Here is a 23316-nt window from a genome sequence, read left to right as displayed (position 1 = left end):
TTGTGGTGGGGAAGTGGGTGGGTATGCAGTGTTGCAAAGGTCACATATTTATTGAGGGTGGGGGAGAGATGGTTCCTAGTTTTTTTTTTTTTATTTTATTTTTTTGCTTCTGGATGTGACAGGAGTCATTTGGTTCATTGTCTGTCACCTACTTTTTCTGTGGCTCTGCAAGATAATGTGCTGGACCACAAGGTCAGTTTGAGCTGCAAGGTTGGCAATTCAAACCCACCAGCTACTCCTCAGAAATCCTATATAGGGTTGCTATGAGTCAGAACCAACTCTACAGCATTTAACAACAACAAACATGGTTCAGAGCTTTTCATGGGAGCTATAGTCTGACAGCTTAGTTTTGAGTGGTAAAAGTTGGGCAGTTAATAGTGGACCAACTGTTTTATACAGAATGAAGATGTGGATCTTGGGGTTGGTGGTCTGTTTGGTTCTGGAGACTGTACATTCGGAGAGGCCCAGAGGGAAGCAGACACCTGTGAATCCTGAAGTATACATGAATGTGGTAAGTTTCTCAGAGTCATATACTTTTCAAATGCACCTGTGACAATGTTAATGATCTTCTTAAATTCAGCTATGTGACCCCAAGTCAATCATAAACTCTCGTGTCTTTCCATCCTATGTGCTTTTCACTTTCCCTAAACCTTAGATTCCATTTGCTAGACTTATCCTACCAGGAAATGTGTATTTTAGAAATCCTTGATTGTTGCAAATGATTAACACGTTTAAATGCTAACTGGAAAATTGTAGGCTGGAGTGTACCCAGAGGCACCTAAGAGGAAAGGCCTGGTGATCTGCTTGTGACAAATCAGCCATTGAAAACCTTAGAGAACATAGCTCTACCCTGACCCACAGGGGCTTGCCATGGGTTGGAATTGATTAGACAGGAGCTATCTTAATGTGCAAGGAGCTCTGGTAGCGTAGTGGTTATGAGTCGGGCTGCCAACCTCAAGGTCAGCAGTTCAAAACCACCAGCGGTTCCTCGGGAGAAAGATGAGGCGTTTTGCTCCTGTAAAGATTTACAACCTTGGAACCCTGTGCAGGGTCACTATGAGTCGGAACCAACTCCACGGTACTTAACAAAAACAACAACAAGCTTAATGTGCATTTTACAAACCTGATTTTACTGCCAAAACTATACACTTAATAGGACATTTTATTAATTCATTTCATTGTTAGTCACAGTGAATTTGTTTTAAAATGCAAGAGTGTTACTACTAAGTGATGATTTCAGACTACATTGAGGAAGGATAGGGACTAAGATTGTCAAGGGAACACAGGCCTACATAAAAATCAAAGGATCTGAAAAAAATAACCATGAGAACAAATAAGTAAAATAACCTCTTGTTAATTAAAACATTTCAAAGTTAATAATTTTAAGTAAACACAATTTGGAAATTCCTTATATTAGCATATAATATGGGAAAATATAGATTATTTAAAGGAAGAAAAACTGAAAATGATGTAATGAGTAATTGAGAATTGATATCAGGATCTTATAGTTAAGTTTTTGTTTTTTTCCCCACCCCAAATATTTTCTTTTATCTTCTTCCTTTCCCTATTTAAAAAAAACAAACCAAAAAACCCTTCAGTAAGAATAAAAAGTTAAACCCTTTCAAGTATTTCTGCTAGGGAAGACAGTGAACACTTACTTACATTAAGTCTTCTGGAAAATTCTATTATCCATATCCCACAGAACTCTTGATTAAGAACACTCAACCTTGATATCCTAGTGTAGTTTTGTTAGTCCACTGAAAACACTGATTATTATTTTTTATGTTTCGTTTCCCCCCAAACTAAAAACAAACTCATTGATGTTGAACTAATTTTGATTCATGGCAACACCATATGTTTAAAAGTAGGACTGCACTTTGTAGGGTTTCGGTGGCTGCAATCTTACTGTGTGTGCTGTAGGATAAACACTGGACTACTAACCACAAAGTTGATGGTTCAAACCCAACAGTTGCTTCTCAGAAACCCTACACAAGGTTGCTCTGAGTTGGAACTGACATGACAGCACTTGACAACAACAACAATTCACGTAAAGCTGGTACTTTGAATCTACCCAGTGACATCACAGACAACAATTCTGGAAATCTTCCTCCGTAAAGTTTACAGTCAAGAAAACACTGTGGAGTAGTTCTAACTTGTAATATATGGAGTCACTAGGCATCAGAGGCCTGGTCTGGCTCTGTATGATAAGCTCTCGTCTGCAAGGTCAGTTTGAATGGCTAGGTCAGTAGTTCAAACTCACCAGCTGCTCCTTGGAAATCCTATATAGGATTGTTATGAGTCAGAACTGAATCAGCGGCACGTAACAACAATAACAATAACATTCATCAAAAGTAGATCACCACGCCTTTCTTCTGCAGTGCTCCTTGGTGGAATCTAACCTCTGGTTAGTATTTGATTGTGCCGCCAATGGACTTCATAAGCAAAGAATGTGGTAGATCATAGTATAAACTTGACTATTTAGAAAAGAAAGAAATGAATGTTTGTTTTTGAAAAGCAAGGTGGAAACAAAGAGGCCTCAAGTGATGATAAAATTAGGGAAGCCTGGTGGAACACATGCGAGAATGATAAAACATCTGTGGGTAGAATATCAGTTGGGTAAAACAAGTGGAGGTTGTAATGGGTGTTGACTACTAGATTCAACAGACTAAAATTTCAGTAATACTATTGATTTCTTAAAGTATGGAGAATAACATTGGCATTTTGCTTTCTCTCGTGTGTGTTAATTTGGGAGATGTTGTCAGATGCTGGTCATAGAATTTCCACTGTTGTTCATTTACACAGAGTGAAATTATCTCTTACTGGGGATTCCCAGTTGAAGAACATTTTGTCGAGACTGAGGATGGATATATTCTTTGTCTTCACCGAATCCCCCATGGGAAGAAGAATAGTTCTGACAAAGGTATGGGTGTTTTCTGGGCGGGGGAGATAGGAAAGCTCTTAAAAGTAAATGAATTGTTGGTATTCAGTTAGTTTTTATGGTAGTCCCCAAGTTCACATTAAACTTGGAAACATTGAAATGGTATTATATTTAGATTAAAGTACTAAATGTCCTCCATTTACATAAGACATATAAAAATACTTCTTCTTTAAAGAAGTAATAACAAGACTTGCTTAGTTTCTTATTTTGCTTACTGATTCAAAGCTCAGATTGTTTGACATTATGCTAAAACTTCCTTTTTTTAAAAGGAAGTATCTTATTCAGTGAAATATTTTGAATATAAAGTAGATAGCTTTTGCTGTTTGAAAATATGTTCAATTTAAAAAATAGGTAATGCATTTGCATAATTCAGCAAAGAGAATAGAAAGATAACACAGTGAAATACCTCCCTCCCTTATCATATCTCAGTCTCCTTAATTTCTTACGTATCCTTCCAAAATTTGTGTATGTATACATAGATTCTTATTTCCCCTTCCCTCCCTTTCTATACACAACTTGGCCTGTAATGTACTCTGTTTTATAACTTGTTGTGTTTTTTTTTTTTCACTGAATGTCTTGGAGGTCATTTTATATAAAATGTAGAATGCTCATCATTCATTTCTGCAGATACATAGCATTCCATTACATAGCTGTATCATGGTTTATTTAGTAAGCATCCCATTAATGGGCAGTCTTCTCACAAATACAGTTCAGTATTTAACATTCTGTGTGTTCAAGTTTATTTATAAGGTACATTTCCATACATAGAATTTTAGGAGCAGAATATTTGTGATTTTGATAGATATTATGAAATTGCTTTTTGTATGTGTTTGTACTGATAATACTCTCACTAGAAATATATGAAATTTATTGCAACACACACACACACACACACACACACAGAGAGAGAGAGAGAGAGTAAAATCTGTGGAAGCTGGAACCTGTGGAAGGTGGCGAGTTGTAAGAGAAGGAAACTCTGATGTTTCCCACTAAACAGAAAGCGACAGGGAAGTGGTGATTGCAGTCGGAACAACAAAGCGGTCAGTCCCCTTGAGTTCTGGCCATCACAGGTTTCATTCCTACATCTTTTTTCTTTTGTTTTTCCTTCTCATTGTACATTTCAAACAAATTGCAGTTTCTAATGCAGAGTCTGGAATTTCTAGACAGGCTACTAGGAGTTATTAAACATCTCTCTAGACATAGTTTATTGTAAAGAAACTTTTAAAGGAAAATTTCTAGAAACTTCAAATGGGAAATTAAGATTGAGAGCTAAGGTAATTGGCTAACTACCTGTTCCTCAGTTAAAATCATAGATGAGCATATGAACTTTCTAAGGGTCCTCTTTTACCCCATTACCCCCCAAATTATTATTCAAAGCAAAGTTATAAACTGTCTGTGTGACTGTGAGCTAGAGCCCATCCTCCAGCTCTGTGTATCATCTATATCATCCTCTCATTTGAGTTTTAGCAGATATAACTATTTTTTAAAATTATCCTATGAATTCTATATTTAATAGGGTTTTTAATACTGCTTAAGTGACCAAGAGAGCCAATGGAGTTTTGAAATTAAATTTCTAAGTCTTGCAAATATGTGCATTAAGATTTCTCTTATAACATGTTATCATATGAGTGGTGAGTTGCAGTGAGGGCTTCTGGCTTTTCTTCCGTGTAAAACGTAAAAAGGCCTTTTATGCCTGGGTGGTTCCCTTTTTGTTGTTTTTTAAAAGACTAACCTCTATATACCCATTTCATATCCCATACGAAGTCCTGGTGTGGTGCTGGGGGTTAATGCGCTAGACTGAAAGATGGATTTGAACCACAAGGTTGGTAGTTCAAGCTCACCAGCTGTTCCTTGGAAACTCTATGCAGAGTCGATATGAGTGGGAACCAATTGGACACATTTAACAACATAGAGAAGATTAGGTGCTGGTGTGGTACTGTAGGCTAAGCACTGGACTGTAACTGAAAGGTTGGTAGTTCAAACCCACCAGTCACTCCTTGTGGGTCGTTCTGAGTTGGAACTGACTTGATAGTACTTGACAACACCACCATAGAGAAAACCACATATTATTTTTCTTAAACGTGGTTGCTTGATTAATAGGATTTTAAGAGAAGCTTGTGATCCCAGTAAAAACATGGTGAGAGGATATGTCTCTATTTCTTTTCCTGTATCCATTTCCACAAAGCACCGAGAACAAAGGCTCTGCATTCCTCCAGGCAGGGTATCGCCACTGATTTTTGTAAAGCTGCTTTGTGTTAGAATATGAGGAAAGTGAGCATGATTTGTAATTTGCTCCCAGGAGTAGGAGAAAATGAGAAAATTTCAGTTCTAGACCTGGGCCTGCCCTCACTATTGTGTGCTTACATTTCTCTGGGCTTCTGATACTTCCGTATAGGAAAAGAAGTATGTTGGCTGGATAATATCAAAGTTCCTCTTTCATTGTTATCATTCTCTGGTGCTATGGACTATATATATATTTTAAAATCAGGAGTATGAAGGGAAATGAATATATTCTTGGTCTCTAAAATGGGGACCATAGACTGAAAGTGTTGCTGTTAGGTACCATCGGGTTGGTTCTGACTCATAGTGACACTATGCACAACAGAATGAAACACTACCCAGTCCTGTCCATCCTCATGACTATGATTGTGCTTGACTACACTGCTGCTGCCACTGTGTCAGTCCATCTCATTGGCGAGTTTCTTCTTTTTTGTGGCTTCTAAGAAACACTCTGACCGTAGTTCTTCCAAGACAGATTTATGTGTTCTTCTGGCAGTCCGTGCTAGTTTTAGTAGTCTTCCCCAACTCCATAACTCAAATGCATCAATTCTTCTTTATTCATTGTTCAACTTTCACGTGCATATTGTGGAAATACCTATTTGAAAATACCATTGCTTGGGTCAAGTGTACCTTAGTCCTCAAATTCATATTTATTTGCTCCTGAATACTTGAATGAGGTCTTGTGTAGTGGATTTGCCTAATGTAATGCATCATTTGATTTCTTGACTGCTGTTTCCAGGAGTGTTGACAGTGTAGCCGAGCAAAATGAAGTCTTTGACAACTTCAATCTTTCCTCCATTTATTTACTGGTCCAGTTGTGAGGATTTTTATTTTCTTTACATTGAGATACAGCCCCTACTAAAAGCTGTGGTCTTTGGCCTTCATCAGTAAGTATTTTAAGTCCTCTTCACTTCCCACAAGCAATATTGTATCATCTGCATATTGCAGGTGTTTAATGAGTCTTCTTCCAATCCTGATTCCATGTTCTTCTTCATATAGTCCAGCTTCTCAGATTATTTGCTCAGCACAGATAGAATAAGTATGGTGAAAGAATACAACCCTGGCACACACCTTTCCTAATTTTAAACCATTCAGCGTTCCCTTGTTCTGTTCGAATAACAGCCTCTGAAAACCATTAAGCTAAATCCAGTCATAGCATTAGAAACTCATCTTCTTCCTCTCTTCTGAAAGGACCTTCAGGTTGAGGGATCAGTGACATGTATATGATGCTTGCTATGAACCAGACTCAGAGGGAAGTTTTAAAGGAAACTTTCAGGGATCTAAAAGAATTGTGATTTTCCTAAGAACTACACAGGTACTTGTCTTGATGGCTTGGGTTTCCATGGTCTGATGCAGGGTTTGGACCGACGATCTTTGTTGTCTTCCTGCTGGTGTTACTTGGGCTCATTTAATATTGAAAATAATTGATAACTCAATGTGAAATTCATCTTGTGATCCCTCCCACGTACTTCCTCTTTTGGCTTTTCTTTCTATTAATAGCAGCCACCTCCTCCTGATGACCTAGACTGGAAACTGTGGAATCGTTCTTGACTCTTACCCTCAAGTAGCTGTCAGACCGTCTCCCACCTGCCCATGCCGTATTGCTTCAGGCCATCACTTCCTTTGCTTTCCCTGTCCACTCCCGAATCTTAAACTCTGGTTACTGGCGAATGAACTCAGAACTGAGAGAGACTTGAGCCCCTTCCATCTTTGAGGAGCCCATTTATTAAGCAAGAATTTCAAAACAGGAATATGAACATTCAGTCTACCTGTAATTTCTGAAATCATTGTTTTTAACACACACACAAGTGCTTGCAGTACTGCTGTTTACAAGGTAATTATAAGATGCGTAAAACATTATCATTTTTCTGTATAATATTGAGTGTGGAAGTCAAATTTGAAGGCACAGGGTGGACATCTTTCAGTCCTGTTATAGGAGGCTTCTCTGACTTTAATCGTAATCTCATTTGAAGATTTTTTATAAACACAGAACTACGGCATGTCATGTGTCTGTCTCTGCTGTTGTAAGCTCTAACACTTGCTCTTCTCTTGGCCAGACTCCTTGTTCTCGTTCATTTTACATATTTTTGCTTGATTAAACTTCTCAAAGCACAGATATGTGAGCAATGATGTATGTGATTGTGCCATCCACCACCAGTCTTCAGAGGCCTAATGAATGTCCTTCGAACTGTTCTCTGTACCATATTCAGCCCGACTCTGCACATTAGTACTTCTTTGAAATTCACCCAGTATATGTTCAAAGCCCATCATGATTCCCAAAAATGTGATTCCAGCTACAGGTTCTAGTGTCTGTTGATCCCCTTGGTAGAATGTGCTTCTTGTTGTTGTTAAGTACTGTCGAGTCGGTTCCGACCCATAGCAACCCTCAACAGGGTTTCCGAGGTTGTAAATCTTTATGGGAGCAGAAAGCCTCCTCTTTCCCCTGCAGAGCAGCTGGTAGTTTTGAAATGCTGACCTTGCTGTTCGCAGCCCGATTCGTAACCACTACGCTACCAGAGCTCCTTCCCATTATGTAAGAAACATTGATCATTTATCAACTGTATAGGTTTCAGTTGGTGCCACAGTCAAAGTACAAATGGTATAGTTGAAGTTGGGTCAGTAAATTCCTGAATCTAGGCAAATCCTTTCTTCTTTGCTAAACTCCCCTGGGACCTAAGGGAGGGATTCACCTCTGGAATGATGGTCAGCATGCTCAACATCCTCATTCCTCTACTTCTTTTTGAAGCATAATTCTTTCTATCCTTCTTGGCCCAGCTTGCATCAGGCCATCTCTCCCTGACTACTTGAGTGAGAAGGAACCACACCTTTCTGCTGAACTCCCCAATGCCTTGCCAATGCCTTCTTGAGATGTTTCTCTTATTCTGCTTTGAGGCTGACTTATTTGTATACTGCTCCCTCCTCCAACCTCTCTCTGCAGCCAACTCTTTGAAGGATGAGATTAACTAGGTCTTGTCACTTTTGTAATCCTCATAGCAAAACATATGCCCTGTGTTTGGTTTTATCAGGGCACTTTTCAGAATTGGGGTTGGTAAATAAGACAGTGGACCTTCTCCCTAACAAGATAAAATAGACACATACACAAATTTTATACTTTTAGAGAGTTTATGGACTCAGAAACAAGCCCCGTGATTTAGACAATGAATTGCCTGTTTATGCTGAAACCTCTGCTAACTAGACAGCTTGGAAGGCATTTTCAAGAAGCACTTGGCAACCTATGGATTCCATGTGTGTGGTTTCACTAACAGCTCATGAGTTACCTGTGCCTTGCCCAAGTGCATTGTTGTTGTTATTAAGTGCTGTCAAGTTGATTCTGACTCATAGCAACCCTGTACAGGGGTTCTGAGGCTGTAAATCTTTATGGGAGCAGAAAGCCTCATCTTTCTCCTGTGGAACAGCTGGTAGTTTTGAACTGCTGATCTTAAGGCTCGCAGCCCAATTTGTAACCACTACACTACCAGAGCTCCTTGCCCAAGTGCATTAAGGGCATTGAAATTTGAAAAAAAAAAAAAAAAAACCCACAAAAACAAAACAACCCCAAAAAACCCCAAACACCGAAACTATCATTTAAAGGGAAGTGGTTTTGTTTTCATCTGCTCAGCCTAATTTCAGTCATGGGATGTTAGCGCTAGCCATTTGGAGAGCTTGTATTTTTAATACATGTCCTGGGGGATTCCAAGGTCAAATTCTAGGGCTTAGGAACCTGTATTCTACACCAGCACCTTCATTTTACTGAGTGAGGCAACTAGGTTCAACGAGGCAAAGATATTTGATTCAGGTCAAAAGTAGTGGACAGACCAGTTTAACTTCAGATCTTTTGGAGCTGCAGCCTTATATAATAACTTTTGAATAAGTTGATGATAGTCAGGATATGTTTTATCATCAGCTTTGGTTTACTTGACTAAAATATATAAAACAGTAGCAACAACTACATAGACTTATGCCTTCCCCAATTAGAAAATGGTCAATCTTTAAGCACTGTGAGTGACACATTTATATTTGAGAAATTATGTGAAGGACAATCTGATAGTCTTAGCAATGAAAGGGTATTCTAGGGCATGAAGGCCTAGAATAACTGCCTTCAACATGCAGAAACAGTGTTTGGTTTTATTTATAAGGCTATCGCTTAACAAAGATTCCACAGGGGCTGACCATTGAAAATTCAGAAGATGGCTTTGGTCTTTGGAAGGAAATGTCATTGGTCTCTTGTTTTAACTCCGGTTGTTTGTCTTAGGATTCTGACTGATTTCCGGGTTTTCTGTTCTTCTTTTCTTGCCATTTTTTTCCCCTGAAGAAATCAGTCTTTGAATCAATGCAGCACTCCAACAATGAGTCCAGTTGACATAGTGGGTTGTGTGTTGCGCTACTAACTACAGAGAAGCGTTTTGAGTCCATCAGGTACTTCCCAGGAGCAAGGTGAGGCTTTCTGCTCCTGTAAAGATTTACATACAGCCTTGGAAACCTTGTATAGGGTCACTGTGAGTTGGGACTGACTCGACAGCACACAGCCAGCCAGCTAACAAGGCACATGTTGTTGTTAGTAAGCTGGGCTGCCACCTCTTGCCTACCAGGTGGCACTGGGCAGATGTAGGTTCATTAATCAGCGTCAGAGTTTAATGACTTGGATAACTGAGCTTCACCCCAGGCTCGCTTGAGTCTCTGATGGTGGGCTTGGCAGTGGAATGCGTTGCCTAACCAGGCAGCGTAAGTCGGTGTCAGCTGCTCAGTTTATCTTCTTCCTAGGTTGGGCTGGAGCAGAGCCAGGTGGGATGAAGGAACCACTTGCCCTGCACTCACCCCTCTTCCGGTTCTGCTTTTCTGCTCCCACTAAACCACTCTGACTCCGCCTCTGTCCTCAGCGTAAATGCCACTTCTTCAACGAGCATTTCCCTGGCCACCCACACTAGGTCAAGGCCCTGGCTCCCCATCCTCCTAGGGCTAAGTGAGTTTCCTTCATAGCATTTAAGAAAGTAAGTGGTAACTTACTATGTAATTGATGAAGTGTGGAACCACTAGACCATGACCTCTGTGAGGTTGAAGCCTTTTCCGACTCATTCGTGTGATAGTCCCTCAAGGTCCAGCCATGTTTCAAGTTATCCCAGAATGCACTACAGCCCTGCAGCTCTTCTCTGATTGGGCTGAGCAAAGCATTGGCACTTCCTCATGTTCCTTACTCAAGTCCTCCTTGGGCTAAGGATTCCCTACTTCTGGGCTAAGTGGCACCTGCAAATCCAACTTGAAGACTTTTCAGTGGTGGGTAGAATTTGAGGTGGTTCCACCTAGTGGTTAATGTGAGTGTGCTCACAGTACCAGCCTTGGGTGTAAGTTCTAGCACTACGGCTTTAACCAGCTGTGTGACCTTGCAAATTTACTTGATCTCTTGAAGTTTTATTATTTTTTTAAATCTGTTACAGCAGGGGACTCAAACTTTCTATTTTATAGGTTGTTGTGAAAAGAGATGAAATGAGCCCTATGAAGCACAGTATAAGTGGGAAGCTATTATTACTATTCTTATTTCTTAAATATCAGGATGGATTTGCCTTCTCAGAATCCAGTCCTCATCATGGGAAAGTATTCTAAAGGAAAGGAAGAAGGTGCCTGAGTTAGGGTTTGCTTACTGAGAGCAGAGTGCTGATGTCAGAAGTAATGGGAAGAGCTATATCTTGATGTGGAGGCAGGGGACAGCTTATGAAACTGTCCTCTGTGGCTGGCTGCTCACTTGCAGGCCTCTTTTCTCTGGACCACTTTCTTCTCCCCTATTAAGTGAGTGGAGTCTTGGTGTCCTGCTGTGATTCACATTGGACCACAAGGTTGGTTTGAACCACAAGGTCGGCGGTTCAAACTCACCAGCCGCTCCTTGGAAACCTATACAGGCTTGCTATGAGTTGGAACCTACTCAATGGCACTTAACAGTAAGTGAGTGGTTTGGACCAGAGTGAGCTAATTCCCAATATTCTGCCACCTGCATAGTTCTATGAAGTCAAGATGCCATAATGCAAGCTAAGGAGATGCTGTGTTGGCTGACAAGGGGAGGGAGAGCAGGAGACCAGTGACTGTTATTCAGTGGAGGGCAGTGGTGGCTCAATGGTAGAGTTGTCACCTTCCACCTGGGAGACCTGGGTTCAATTCTCAGCCATTGCACCTTATACACAGCCACCTGTGTCTGTCAGTGGAGGGTTGGGTGTTGCTATGATACTGAACAGCTGTCAGCAAAACTTCTAAACTAAGGCTGACTTGAAAGAAAGGTGTGGTGATCTAGTGCCAAAACACAGCCAATGAAAACCCTGTGGATCCCAGTGGCGTGACCCATAAGCAATCCTGAGGATGGTGTGGGACTGCGTATGTTTATTCCTTGTGAATGGGGTTGCCATGAATCAATCCAATGGCAGCCAACAACAGAGTTCTTTCTTGAGCACTTACTGTGTCCCAGGCACTGTACTGTTATCATCTCCACTTTAGAAAAGGCGCCTGGACTTTAGAGGGAGTCCTGGGTGGTGCTGTAGGGTAAGCACTCGACTGCAAGGTCAGCAGTTCCAACTCACCAGCTGCTCCTCAGAAACCCTGTACAGGGTCGCTGTGGGTCAGAACAGACTCAGTGGCGCTTAACAATGACAACAACAATATACTTTAGAGGGGTTGAATGAATTCTGTAAGGTTTTACAGGTAGTGCTCTGGTAAGAGCCAAGGTCTGTGTGAAGCTAATGCCCATACTTTTTGTCTTGGCCCTTGACTCACTGTGAGTTGGCTCTTTTTTATGGTTTTCCCCTGGACCTCAGCTGGCTTCCCTTTTGGAGCATGGTGGAGGCTGTCTGAGGGCCAGGATCCTGGGAGGCAGTAGGATCTTCCCCTCCCGCCCAGTCATCTTCCTTCTTTGGGACTGTGAGATCAGCAGACTTTGTTTCAGAGCCTGAGTAATGCTAATCCTGCTTTCACTCACCTTTGGACCTCATCAAGTGGGGTGGCATTGTGACTGTGGTCACTGAGCCCTTTACTAGCTTGGTGCTAACTACTAGATGACCTTGATGAGGCCAGTGCCCCATTCTAGACCAAGAAATGGTTCTTTTACCTCCTAGAGGCAGTTTAGGATAGACAAGCTAGCTCTAGGTTATGGACTGGGAGGACAACAGTTGTCTGTCCTGTTGGCTTGTTGCTTTCACAAATCAGGCCTCAAAGTGCTAGAGCCACTGAATAGGTTAGTCCTGAAAACTGCCCCACTGGGCAAGGTTGAGTTTTGTGTCCCTTCTGCCCATCCTTTATCTGCTAGAGATTATAGTCTTCCAAGTGTCTGGTCTAGATTCTCCAAAATAGCTTATCCCTTTGGCTTATCATTATCTGAGGGACTTGTGAATCTTCCAGAATGATTCCTCTCTTACTCACCTTTCCCTATAGCAAATTGATTAAAAGCATAGATCTTGGCATCAGACATGCCTGGATTCAAACTTCAATTCTCCCACTTACTAGTTGTAGTCCAACCTTGGGCAAAGTGCTTGACTTAGTCATAATTCTGCATTCTGTAAAATGGGTTTAGGGCCAGCTTGGTAGGCTTTCCAGCACAATAGAGTGCTTTCAGCACCCAGAGCTTGTAAATGCTCAGGAATAGCTTTCATTGCCATCAGCTTCTCTCAGTAGAAAGGTGAAAAGAAATCTGACGAGAAGAATTCTCTGGAAGGGATGAGTCGCTGTCAGTTTAACTCTCCCAGAGAGCAATTTGTTTTTCCAACAAGTTCTTAAATTGACTGGTGGTGGGATGTGAAAGAACTGCATTACACCTTTCTCTTTTCCTTGGTGGGAGCAGGTAAGAGAAGCCACACCCAGATGAGATTTCAAACTTTCCAATCCTCTGGCATACTCTCCTGAGCGCTTTATGTAGAGAAAGGGGCAAGCACCTTAGCATGCATTTTTCAAAGGTTCCACCCCAAGATTTGTTAGTATTTTCTGGCTATTGGTGCCTCACCATAGTTAATGGAATCACTGGTCTTAGGCACCCAGTGAGTGATATCTTCTTCATCTGTTTCATCGGAGGGGCCCATTCATTCTCAAAATTAGCCCAGTCTGGAAAGAGTGGCAGCAGCCATGTTCTCAAGGGGAACATTATGAGGAGGGCACAGGTCTGGGCAGGGCTTCGTTGTGCTGTCCACAGGGTTGCTATGAGTTGGAACTGACTCGACACCTAACAACATATCTTTCATTTCCCATTCACACCAGGTCAGATCAGGTACTGACCTTTTCTAGCCGTTCACCAACCTGACTGAACCTCAAGATTCACTCAGGGAGCTTTATAATCTGTGATCTGGGCACCCCTAGTGGAGGCCTGGGGCATACTCTCTGGCCTTTGTTGTTGTAAAGTATCATGAAGCCAGTTCTGACTCATAACAACCCTGTGTAGGGCTTTCAAGGAGCAGCTGGTGAATTTGAACTGCCAACCTTGTTGGTGTTGTTGAGTGCCGTTGACTTGGTTCTGACTCATAGCGACCCTGTATAGGGTTTCCAAGGAGCAGCTGGTGGGTTTGAACTGCCAACCTCTCAGTTCAAACTGACCTTGCAATCCAGTGCATGATTCCACAGTGCCACATCAGGACTCCAATAAATATCCAGTTCCAATGTTTATCTCTTTGACTGAATGACATTCTCTTTCCTCTAGGCTTTGCTAGGTAGTGTGTGGGCATTCATCATGCTGGCCTAGTAGGAGACATGTCCATCATTTCCCCTAGTATAGGGGCAAGGAGTGTGGGCTGCTTCTCTTTCTGTCTCTAGCATCTAGCAGAGTGGCTAATACAACGAAGAGCTAACATTAAATGTAACATGTGATTTGAATCACATGATTGATTTGTTTTCCTAGTACAACTGCTTAGAAGAAACTCTGGTGATGCAATGATTAAGTGCTTAGCTGCTAACCTCAAGGTTGGCAGTTAGAACCCAAAGACTGTCGTGCTGGCATTCTGCTTCCTTAGAGATTTGTTGTTGTTGTTGGTAACTGTCATCAAGTCGGTTCCAACTCATAGCAGCTCTGTATAGGGTTTCCAAGGAGTAGCTAGTGGGCTTGAACCACCGACCTTGGGATTCAAACTGACCTCATGGTCCAGTGCTTATCCTACAGCGCCACACCAGAACTCCTTGGAAATGGTGTGGGAATTCTGCTCTATCACGTAGTTTTTCTGAATTGAAATCGATTCAATAGCTTACACCTCTACCACTGCTTAAAATGCAGCAGTTTTCCCGTTAAAAATCGTAAAATGAGTGGACATGGTAAAGGGCACAGCTGACTGGCTTCAGGATGATTAAGTGCATGCCAGTGACAGGCCACTGCATGGACCTTTTTCGGTCAACCTCTTTCCTCACCTGCTGGCATTGCCCATGAGAAAACAGTGTTGTCTGTACAACAGTCTTTGCTTTTTAAGAATGGAATCACTTTGTCCTTCTCATCTGCTCTTCCCAGATGGTTCTATCCTTTACATCTGTTATCCACTGAGCTTTTATGTCTAGTTTGAAGTGAGGACTGGGAGAATCCCAAACAAACAAGAAGGAAAATGAAAGGAAAAGTAGCTTTGGTTTCCCCTCCCCAATGGTTGAGTTTTGTTCACCTCTGGCCCCCCCTTTCTTGCCCCCCTTGCACACACACTGGACTGCTTGGCTCTCACTCTGATTTACACACCCAGCTTTGTCTGACTCTAAAACTCATGATTGTATAGTATCAACCAACACCTTGAGGGTGGGTTTTTTTCTGTCTTATTCTCTGCTGTGTCCCCATTGCTGAGAAGAATGAGACCTATGGTCTCAACAGTATGTAAGCAGGGACATTTACCCAGTAAGCAAAGTAAGCACGGCTTTACTTGTGCTTATTTATTGGGTTCTTCCATCCCGCTCAGTGATCATAAATTTGAAGAGACTTTGAATCTGTAAGAAGGTGCTGCATGGTTGGGAGAGAGACAGATGCCAGAATCTTTGCTGTGGTGAAAAAAATGTGAAATTGTTCACTATATATTAGTAAGGAAACACAATAAAGCCCACATTTACCTTGTTTATTGAGTAACCTGACATTTTATGTAAATAGCCTGAGATCAGGTTTCTTTGGTTTGTAATTATATATGACGTTCAGTACATTGTAGTATCCCAGGTGCAGGTGACGAGAAACCAAATGCACGTCTTTGCATGTGTGACCTTTTCTTTCGGTGCTTTGTGAAAAATGCAATTACTGGAGCAAATTGCAGGAATATTTTGAAAATTATAAAAGATACATTAAGGGTTTTTTTTTTTTTTTTTTTTGATACTTAAACCAATGTCTTGTTACTAGACATGGGAAAACAGCCCAGCGTATTTGCCACACTGCCAGCAGTGTTGAAAGAAATTCTTTACTAATTTTATATAGGAGTACATTGGCCAGTATTTTAATTTATTTGTTTCATTATTTTTGGTGGGCTCTTCTATGAATGATCAGTTTAGTAACATGTTTTTTGAAGCCTGGTGCTGCTCACTCTTAAACATGTCTGTTTTATAGGCCCCAGACCAGTGGTGTTTCTGCAGCATGGTTTGATTGCAGATTCCAGCAACTGGGTCACCAATACTGTCAACAACAGCCTGGGATTCATCCTTGCTGACGCTGGTTTTGATGTCTGGATGGGGAACAGCAGGGGCAACACCTGGTCTCGGAAACACAAGACTCTCTCAGTTTCTCAGGATGAATTCTGGGCCTTTAGGTATATTTGAATTGATAAATGGCATGGTTTGATTTCCTGAATGCCTTTAATAAAGACACATGGGATTCCAGCAGTAGAGGGAACTAGATAAGTAACTCAAGATCATTCGAGAGGAGAAACTGATGTCTCTTGAATGGTTTAAAACCCCACTAGGAATTGAATTGAGTAATTAGCTGGGGAAACTATATGTGGATTACATGATAAGAAGACTTAGATTCTGTTGGGAATTGAATAAGTTTTTCAGTTATTTTGTCATTTGTGGAGGTTTGGGAGTTGATGGTTAAGGTTTGTCCCACAGTCTTCCTCCCATATCCAAGGGGGTTCCAAAAAATTGGAACTCAAAGGTAATGGAAGTTTTCTGAAGCTCCCTTATACATGTATTCCAAATTTTCACTTCTTACTAGAATTTCTCATCTCTGAAATTGTCTTCTCCTCTCTCTTATTTCTGGCCCTATCAGGTAAAGCATGTTATATAAGCCCTTTGTGCTTTAGTCTCCTTGTTTATAAAATGGAGATGATAAACACCTACTTCATGAGGTTATTGGGGGAATTAAAAGGGAGAATCCAAGGAAACGTGGTGAATGCTGATGAAAACTTTCCCCCCCACTTTCCATCCCCAGAGTTTCTAAGCTCTGTGTCCTGTACAAGAATTAGTGTAGATGAGCCCTATGACCTCTTCCAGACACACTTCCCACTCATCAAGGCTGTGCCTGAATAAAGACTTGAAACACCAGGATGAAAGGTTTGGTCAAAAGCCACATACAAGAATATGTTTATTGGAAGCATTTTGTAGCTTCCTGGTTGCTCTGTGCTACCCTGATGTGTGAAGCACTTTTCCCCTCAATAAGCATCTTTTGCTTTGTTAACAAATGTTTATGTAGCACTGTTCATAATAACAGAAAACTGGAAATTACTCAAAAGTTCAATAGTAAAATGGATTAAGTATGAGTTATCCTATATGGATGGAGTCAGATAAGGAAGAATAAATGCTGTGTATGTGTGTTTATTCACACACATGTGGTGGTAGGGGTAGTTTAGAACTGCTGATCTTGAGGTTAAGCAGCCCGACTCAAAACCACTATGCTACTAGAGCTCCTTACATACATATATATATATATGTATGTAATTTATCCAACATGGATGGAACCAGACAAAGAAGAATATATACTGTGTGTATGATATTATAGAATCCTGGTATGGCACTATCAGATAGTGGGCTGCTAACCACAAGATGAACAGTTCAAATCTAGCTGCTTCTCTGAAACTCTGTACAGGGTCGCTCTGAGTCAGAACCAACTTGACAGCACTTAACCACAGCAAAATATATATATATATAGATAGATACACACCATATATAAGGAGCTCTGGTAGCGTAGTGGTTACGAATCGGGCTGCGAACCTTAAGGTCAGTGGTTCGAAACTACCAGCCGCTCCGCGGGAGAAAGATGAGGCTTTCTACTCCCGTAAAGATTTACACCCTCGGAAACCCTGTACAGGGTCGCTATGGGTCGGACCCGACTCAACGGCACTTAACAACAACAACAACAACACACCATATATATATATGTTGTTGTTGTTGTTATGTGCCGTGGAGTCGGAACCGACCCATAGCGACCCTGTACAGGGTTTCCGAGGGTGTAAATCTTTACGGGAGTAGAAAGCCTCATCTTTCTCCCCCGGAGCAGCTGGTAGTTTCGAACCGCTGACCTTGCGGTTCGCAGCCCGAGTCGTAACCACTACGCTACCAGAGCTCCTATCTGTATATCTATATATCTATATAAAAGGAGCTTTATATATATATATAAAAGGAGCTCTGGTAGAGTAGTGATGAAAGAGTAGGGAGAAAGATGAGGCTTTCTACTCCCGTAAAGATTTACACCCTCTGAAACCCTGTACAGGGTCGCTATGGGTCGGTTCTGACTCCACGGCACATAACAACAACAACAACATATATATATATATACACACACACTGTGCAGTCCTAGTAATAGAAAAATTCAAAAACTGATCAATCTAACTATCTAATTTCTAGTGTGAAAAACCAAAGGGTAATAGTTCTCTTTGGGAGTATGACAGGAAGGAAGCTCAAAGGGGCTTCTCAGATTCGGGGGCTGTTCTTTTTCCTGAGCTCAGTGCTGCATCACTCCCTTGGATCCCATGTGTGATACCCATTAGGCTGCAAACGTGTCTCTTGTGTACTGCTCTGTATATATGCAATGTTCCAATGAAGGATTCCTTGTTTTCATTACAGTTTTGATGAGATGGCAAAGTATGACCTGCCAGCTTCAGTTAACTTTGTTCTGAAAAAAACAGGCCAAGAGCAGTTGTATTATGTGGGTCATTCTCAAGGTACCACCATAGGTATGTAGTAATGATTGGAAGTTGATATAATATCTTTATTTACTCTAAACAAGTGCAATTTTTTTAAAGTCCATTCAAATAAGGGTTTTTGTTTTGTTTTGTTTTAATGTCAATAGCAAGTAAAGAATATGATAATGACTTCAGTTATTAGTTGTTTTTCTTTGGAAATTCAGACTTCAACATTAACAGAGAAATGTAGTGCATGGTTCTCTTTGAAACTGAAGAAATTAATGTAGACCATACCCTATAAAATTTTTTACTAGTTAAGCATTATGGGTATGAGAAAGGGTAGAACCAGATTGTTTTAGCTTCAGAGTCTTTATAAAAGAAAACACATGGACTTTTAAATTAAGTGGAACAAAATTAGATACAAGAATTCCAGGGTATATTTTACTTAGAAGTTTCTAAAAAATATATCCATTTTTACTCATGCTGATTAGAAAATTAATATCTGTTCATTATAAAGAAATCTAGAAAATTGGACAAAGTCTAAATAAAATAAAAATTGTTCATAGTTTTGCCAAATAAGAATTTCTAATAAAGGGTTTAGGGACCTGTCTCATAGTTTATGTAATTCTCTCTTTTAGTGTTTACTATAATTAATTAATATCTTTATGTCAATGTTATATGATTGCCATAGAATGAATCACTAGAAGGGAAGTTGCTATATTAAATATGTGAATGTCTGTGTTTTTTAAGTATCTAGATACATATGGGGAGTACTAGTGTGGTGCTGTAGGATGGGTACTGGACTGCTAACCACAAGGTCAGTAGTTCAAACTCACCAGCCACTCCTTGGAAACCCTATACAGAGTAGCTTTGAGTCAGAACCAACTTGATGGTACTTAACAACAACAAGATATATATGGTGTGTGTGTGTGTATAGCTAAATTGCCTCACATTTACTACCACCAAACACTCTTTGCTAATTTGAAAGACTGAAAATGAAAAACAACTTAGGTACATTTCAATTTCTCATGAATGAAGTTAAGCATTCTTCTGCATTTAGGTTCCTTCTTCTATGACTTGTCTATTTGTGTGGGGTCATGTTTAAGGCAGGAAGTGATCTGAAAGGAAGCTAAGATATATTTTAAAGCTAGGCGCTCCTACACAGTCCTTTGAGCCACTGATGATTTAATTGAATGCCTGTACAAGTGGGTCTTAGGGAGTAGAGAGGGCTGTGGGGAATAGGGGTGCTGTGTGGAGCTGTTGGGAATGTGGTTTTACCATTGTACGATTCAAACTTTAAAGGAACAGGGGAGAACTAGTTTTGAAAGCCTGGCTTTTTCCCAGTGAACATCTAGATTGAGATTTAGAACAAGCACTTGACAAATTCTTGATTAGCTAGTTTAAGCAAATTCAGTGTTTGCGAACATAGGCTTTCAAAGGGCCACATTTTTAGTGTTTTGTCTCCTAACTTCAGCATAGTTTTCATAACTATGAGTTATGCCCTTGGTTTGAATGAGTAACTGCACTTGGTTTTTCTAAGAAAGAAGTGCCAGAAGATGAAATTCTTATTACTTTCCTTTTGTTTCCACAGGCTTTATAGCATTTTCACAGATGCCTGAGCTGGCCAAAAAGATTAAAATGTTCTTTGCCTTGGCTCCTGTGATGTCAATCAAGTTTGCTACTAGCCCTGTAGTCAAGTTAGCAGCCATTCCAAGACAGATCTTTCAGGTATTTAGAGTCCCCTTACCCCTCTCTCCTGCATCTTTTCCTTTACACATCTGAAACATTGGTCAGTGGCAGGAGAACCTGTGCTTTCCCCTGTGTTACTGTCAACGGAACGATGAGCTTTCTTCTCTCCATAGATTTTCGTGTCCTCTTTCATGCCAACTTTTAGATCCCGGGAGTCAGAATGGTATACAGAGCATCCACCTTATGTGAGAGTCAGGCTTTAAGGTCAGAATACAGTCCATAGTCCTCCTTAAATGATCATGAGATATGGTGAAATTGTGTATAGATGAGGGTGCTTCAAATATTTTATGGAAATTGTCCACGAACCTTTTGAAGTCCTTTAGTATGTATATTCTTATATAAGATTACCTGGTGTGGCGCTGTAGGATAACCATTTTACTGCAAGGTTGTTTTGAACTGCAAGGCTGGAGGTCCAAACTATCTCCTTGGAAACTCTGTACAGGGTTGCTGTGAGTTGGAACAGACTCAACGGCACTTAGCAACAGCAACAACATGTCAGATTACATATATAAAAGTTGTATATGAATATTATATACAAGGGGGCTACAAAAGGTTCAAGGACAAACAGAATGGAAAGTTTATGGACTTTTTCCACAAATTTTTTGACACCTCTTCATACGTGTATTGTGCTTTATACTTGTAGTTATGTACATATCTGAGGGAGCTTCCAAAGTTTGTGGAAAAAGTCCATTGTTTTTTTTTGCTTGATATTCTGATTAAATTTGGTGAATTGACCCACAAGAAAGATTTTACCACATTGAGAGAGACACACTGAGAAATCATCTACTAAAGAATGGTTTCTGCTACATGTACTAAGAGGCGTTTCAGAGCTTTTGAAGGCTTAAATAAGCCTATCCTTGGCTACGGATTCTATTTCCTGGGGAATTAAAGTCCATATCATACATGTAAAGGAAACGTCAATGACATATCAACATTTGATTCTAAAATTAGCCAGGCCCAACCCCCAGCAGTCCCACCTAGACAGTTCACTGTTGGTCTACACCTGAAATCAGCAAAACAGATGCAAACTTTCTAATATCCTTAATATTATCATTTTACAGCACTTTTGAACTATTTTATAAATGAATTGGTTTCAAATTAGATGAAGCAGTAATATTAAACGTTAGCTAATTCCTATGTTTAAATTAAATAGAAGCATTTAAAATAATCATTTTAATTAAACACACGTTCAGAGAATTCATCATTAAAAGTGGAATTGATACTTGAGATTTATCATTCAGAAACTACTTGAACCACATTTTTTTTTTTTTTGAAACTTTTTCTTGTGAATTGAGTGAAATTTATAGAGCAGATAGATCATCAGTTTTATAGTCAACACTGTTTCATCTCAATGATTGCAGTTCCCTCCATGTATAAACAGTTCTCCTGCTTCCTCCCTGTGCTTCTTATTCCTATTCCACCCTCCTTCCCACCCCTTCCCTTCTCAACTTTGTCTTTTAGGTAAATGTTGTCCTTTTGATCTTGAATGATTGACCTTGAATGCTCATGGTGAGCATACCTTACTAGTGTTGTTGTCTTCCCTCTGTGACTAGCTACCACTTGACTGGAAATTTGGCCATGAGGGTGTGTTTTGTTCCAGACCTGAAAGGTGAACGAAGGCCATAGTCTAAGGTGCCTCCAGTCTCTTTGTGACCAGTAAGCCCAGTCTTTCTGATAATATTGAGTTTTGTTCCACATTTTCTCCTACTCTATCTGGGATCTTCTAATGTAAACCCTTTCGGAGCAGTTGGTAATGGTAACTTCGCACCATCTAGCTCTTCTGGTGTGAATTATTGAGACCGTTAGTCTATTGTACTAATTGAATCCAGGCAGCTTGGGACGAGAGTTCCCGCTAGTCCAGAGCTTTCCAGAACCAGCTGTGCAGGTCTAGAAGAGGCCGCATTTGAATCTAGGCTTTGGGATTGGTGCAGATAGCTTCCAGCTCACTTTGATGCCCTCCTTACTGCATTCACCACTGTGCAGTGCTGACTGCTTGGAGAGCAGGAGATTCACTGGGATGGTGGCTGGCTATGCCTCTCATCACCAGGGGAATGTGGGGAACAAGAAAAAAATTACACCTTTTTCTCTGCCAGTAAACAGTATGCCTCTGCACAGCTAAGTTGCCTTTTGCCTTCAAAGCCACCCACAAAAGTTCAGGAGAGCCACGCCACACCTGGTATGCCAGCACAGATCACCTGCCAGTCTCTCTCTCTCTGTCTTTTTTTTTTTACTTCCTGTTTTCTATCTCATTTATTTCTGTCCTAATCATTATTACTTCTTTTCTTCTGGTGACTGTAGGTTTATTTTGCTGGCCTGTTTCTAATTCTTGGCGATGTTGTGTTAATGTGTTGATTTTGATTCTTTCTTCTTTTTGGATGTGTGCATTTATTGCAATAAGTTGTCCTCTCAGCACTACTTTTGCCATGTTCCAAAGATTTTTGTATGTTGTGTTTTCATTCTCATTTGTCTCTAGGAACTGTGTGAATTCACTTTTATTTATTCTGCTATCCAGTAGCTTTTAAGCAGGGTGTTATTAAGTTTCCATGTATTTGACTTTATTTCCTTGGTCTTCCTATGTCAATTTTTAGTTTTATAGCACTATGATCTGAGAAGATGCTTTTCCTGATATTATTTTGATATTTGTAAACTTATGGATACTTGTTTTGTGGCCTAACACATAGCTATTCTGGAGAATGTTCCATGTGCACTGGAAAAGAATGTATGTTGTGTTCTTGTTGGGTTGAATGCTCTGTGCACATCTATGAGGTCAAGTTGGTTGATTGTGTTGTTTAGTTCCTCTGTGTCTTTTTCAAGTTTCTTTCTGGTTTTATCATTTTTCAAAAGTAGTGTATTAAAATCTCCCACTATTATTGTAGATTTGTCTTTTCTTTCCTCAATTCTATTAGGGTGTGCTTTCTATATTTTGGTGCTCTCATTGGAAATGTAGATATTTATTATGGTTATGTCCTCTTGTTCAATTGACCCTTTAATTGTGAGATAATGTCCTTCTTTATCTCTTAAGCTGGTTTTTGCCTTAAAGTTTATTTTATCAGAGATGAGTATTGTCCACACCTGCTCGTTTTTTATTGCAATTAGCTTGGTATATATTTTTTCTATCCTTTAACTTTTAATCTGTTTTTGTCTTTGTGTGTAAGGTGTGTCTTTTGCAGACAGTATATTGAAGAGTGTTGTTTTCTTATCCATTCTGCCACTCTCTGTCTCTTGACTGGTGTATTTAATCCATTGGTTGTTGTTGTCAGGTGCCATCGAGTCGTAACCGACTCATAGCGACCCCATGCACAGCAGAATGAAACAATGTCCGATCCT

At 40.4% G+C, this 23316-nt stretch overlaps 1 protein-coding gene across 2 annotated transcripts in view; it reads left to right on the top strand.

Moving 5' to 3' along the window:
- The first annotated feature begins 400 nt into the window (after positions 1-400).
- Positions 401-23316, top strand: part of LIPA (lipase A, lysosomal acid, cholesterol esterase) — a 41646-nt gene continuing 18730 nt past the window's right edge. Inside the window, exons 1-5 of one of the 2 annotated variants that reach the window (XM_006831127.1) lie at positions 401-511; positions 2803-2920; positions 15732-15930; positions 18182-18291; positions 19832-19968. In XM_006831127.1, coding sequence (XP_006831190.1) covers positions 401-511; positions 2803-2920; positions 15732-15930; positions 18182-18291; positions 19832-19968 — 675 coding nt within the window. The remainder of the gene's footprint in view (positions 512-2802; positions 2921-15731; positions 15931-18181; positions 18292-19831; positions 19969-23316) is intronic. The other variant, XM_006831128.1, reaches the window with a different exon arrangement.

The sequence above is a fragment of the Chrysochloris asiatica genome, unplaced genomic scaffold (assembly GCF_000296735.1).
Source record: "Chrysochloris asiatica unplaced genomic scaffold, ChrAsi1.0 scaffold00003, whole genome shotgun sequence".
Lineage (NCBI taxonomy): Eukaryota > Metazoa > Chordata > Mammalia > Afrosoricida > Chrysochloridae > Chrysochloris > Chrysochloris asiatica.
Note: the sequence above shows the minus strand (reverse complement) of the source record. Positions and strands in the feature narration are given on the sequence as shown.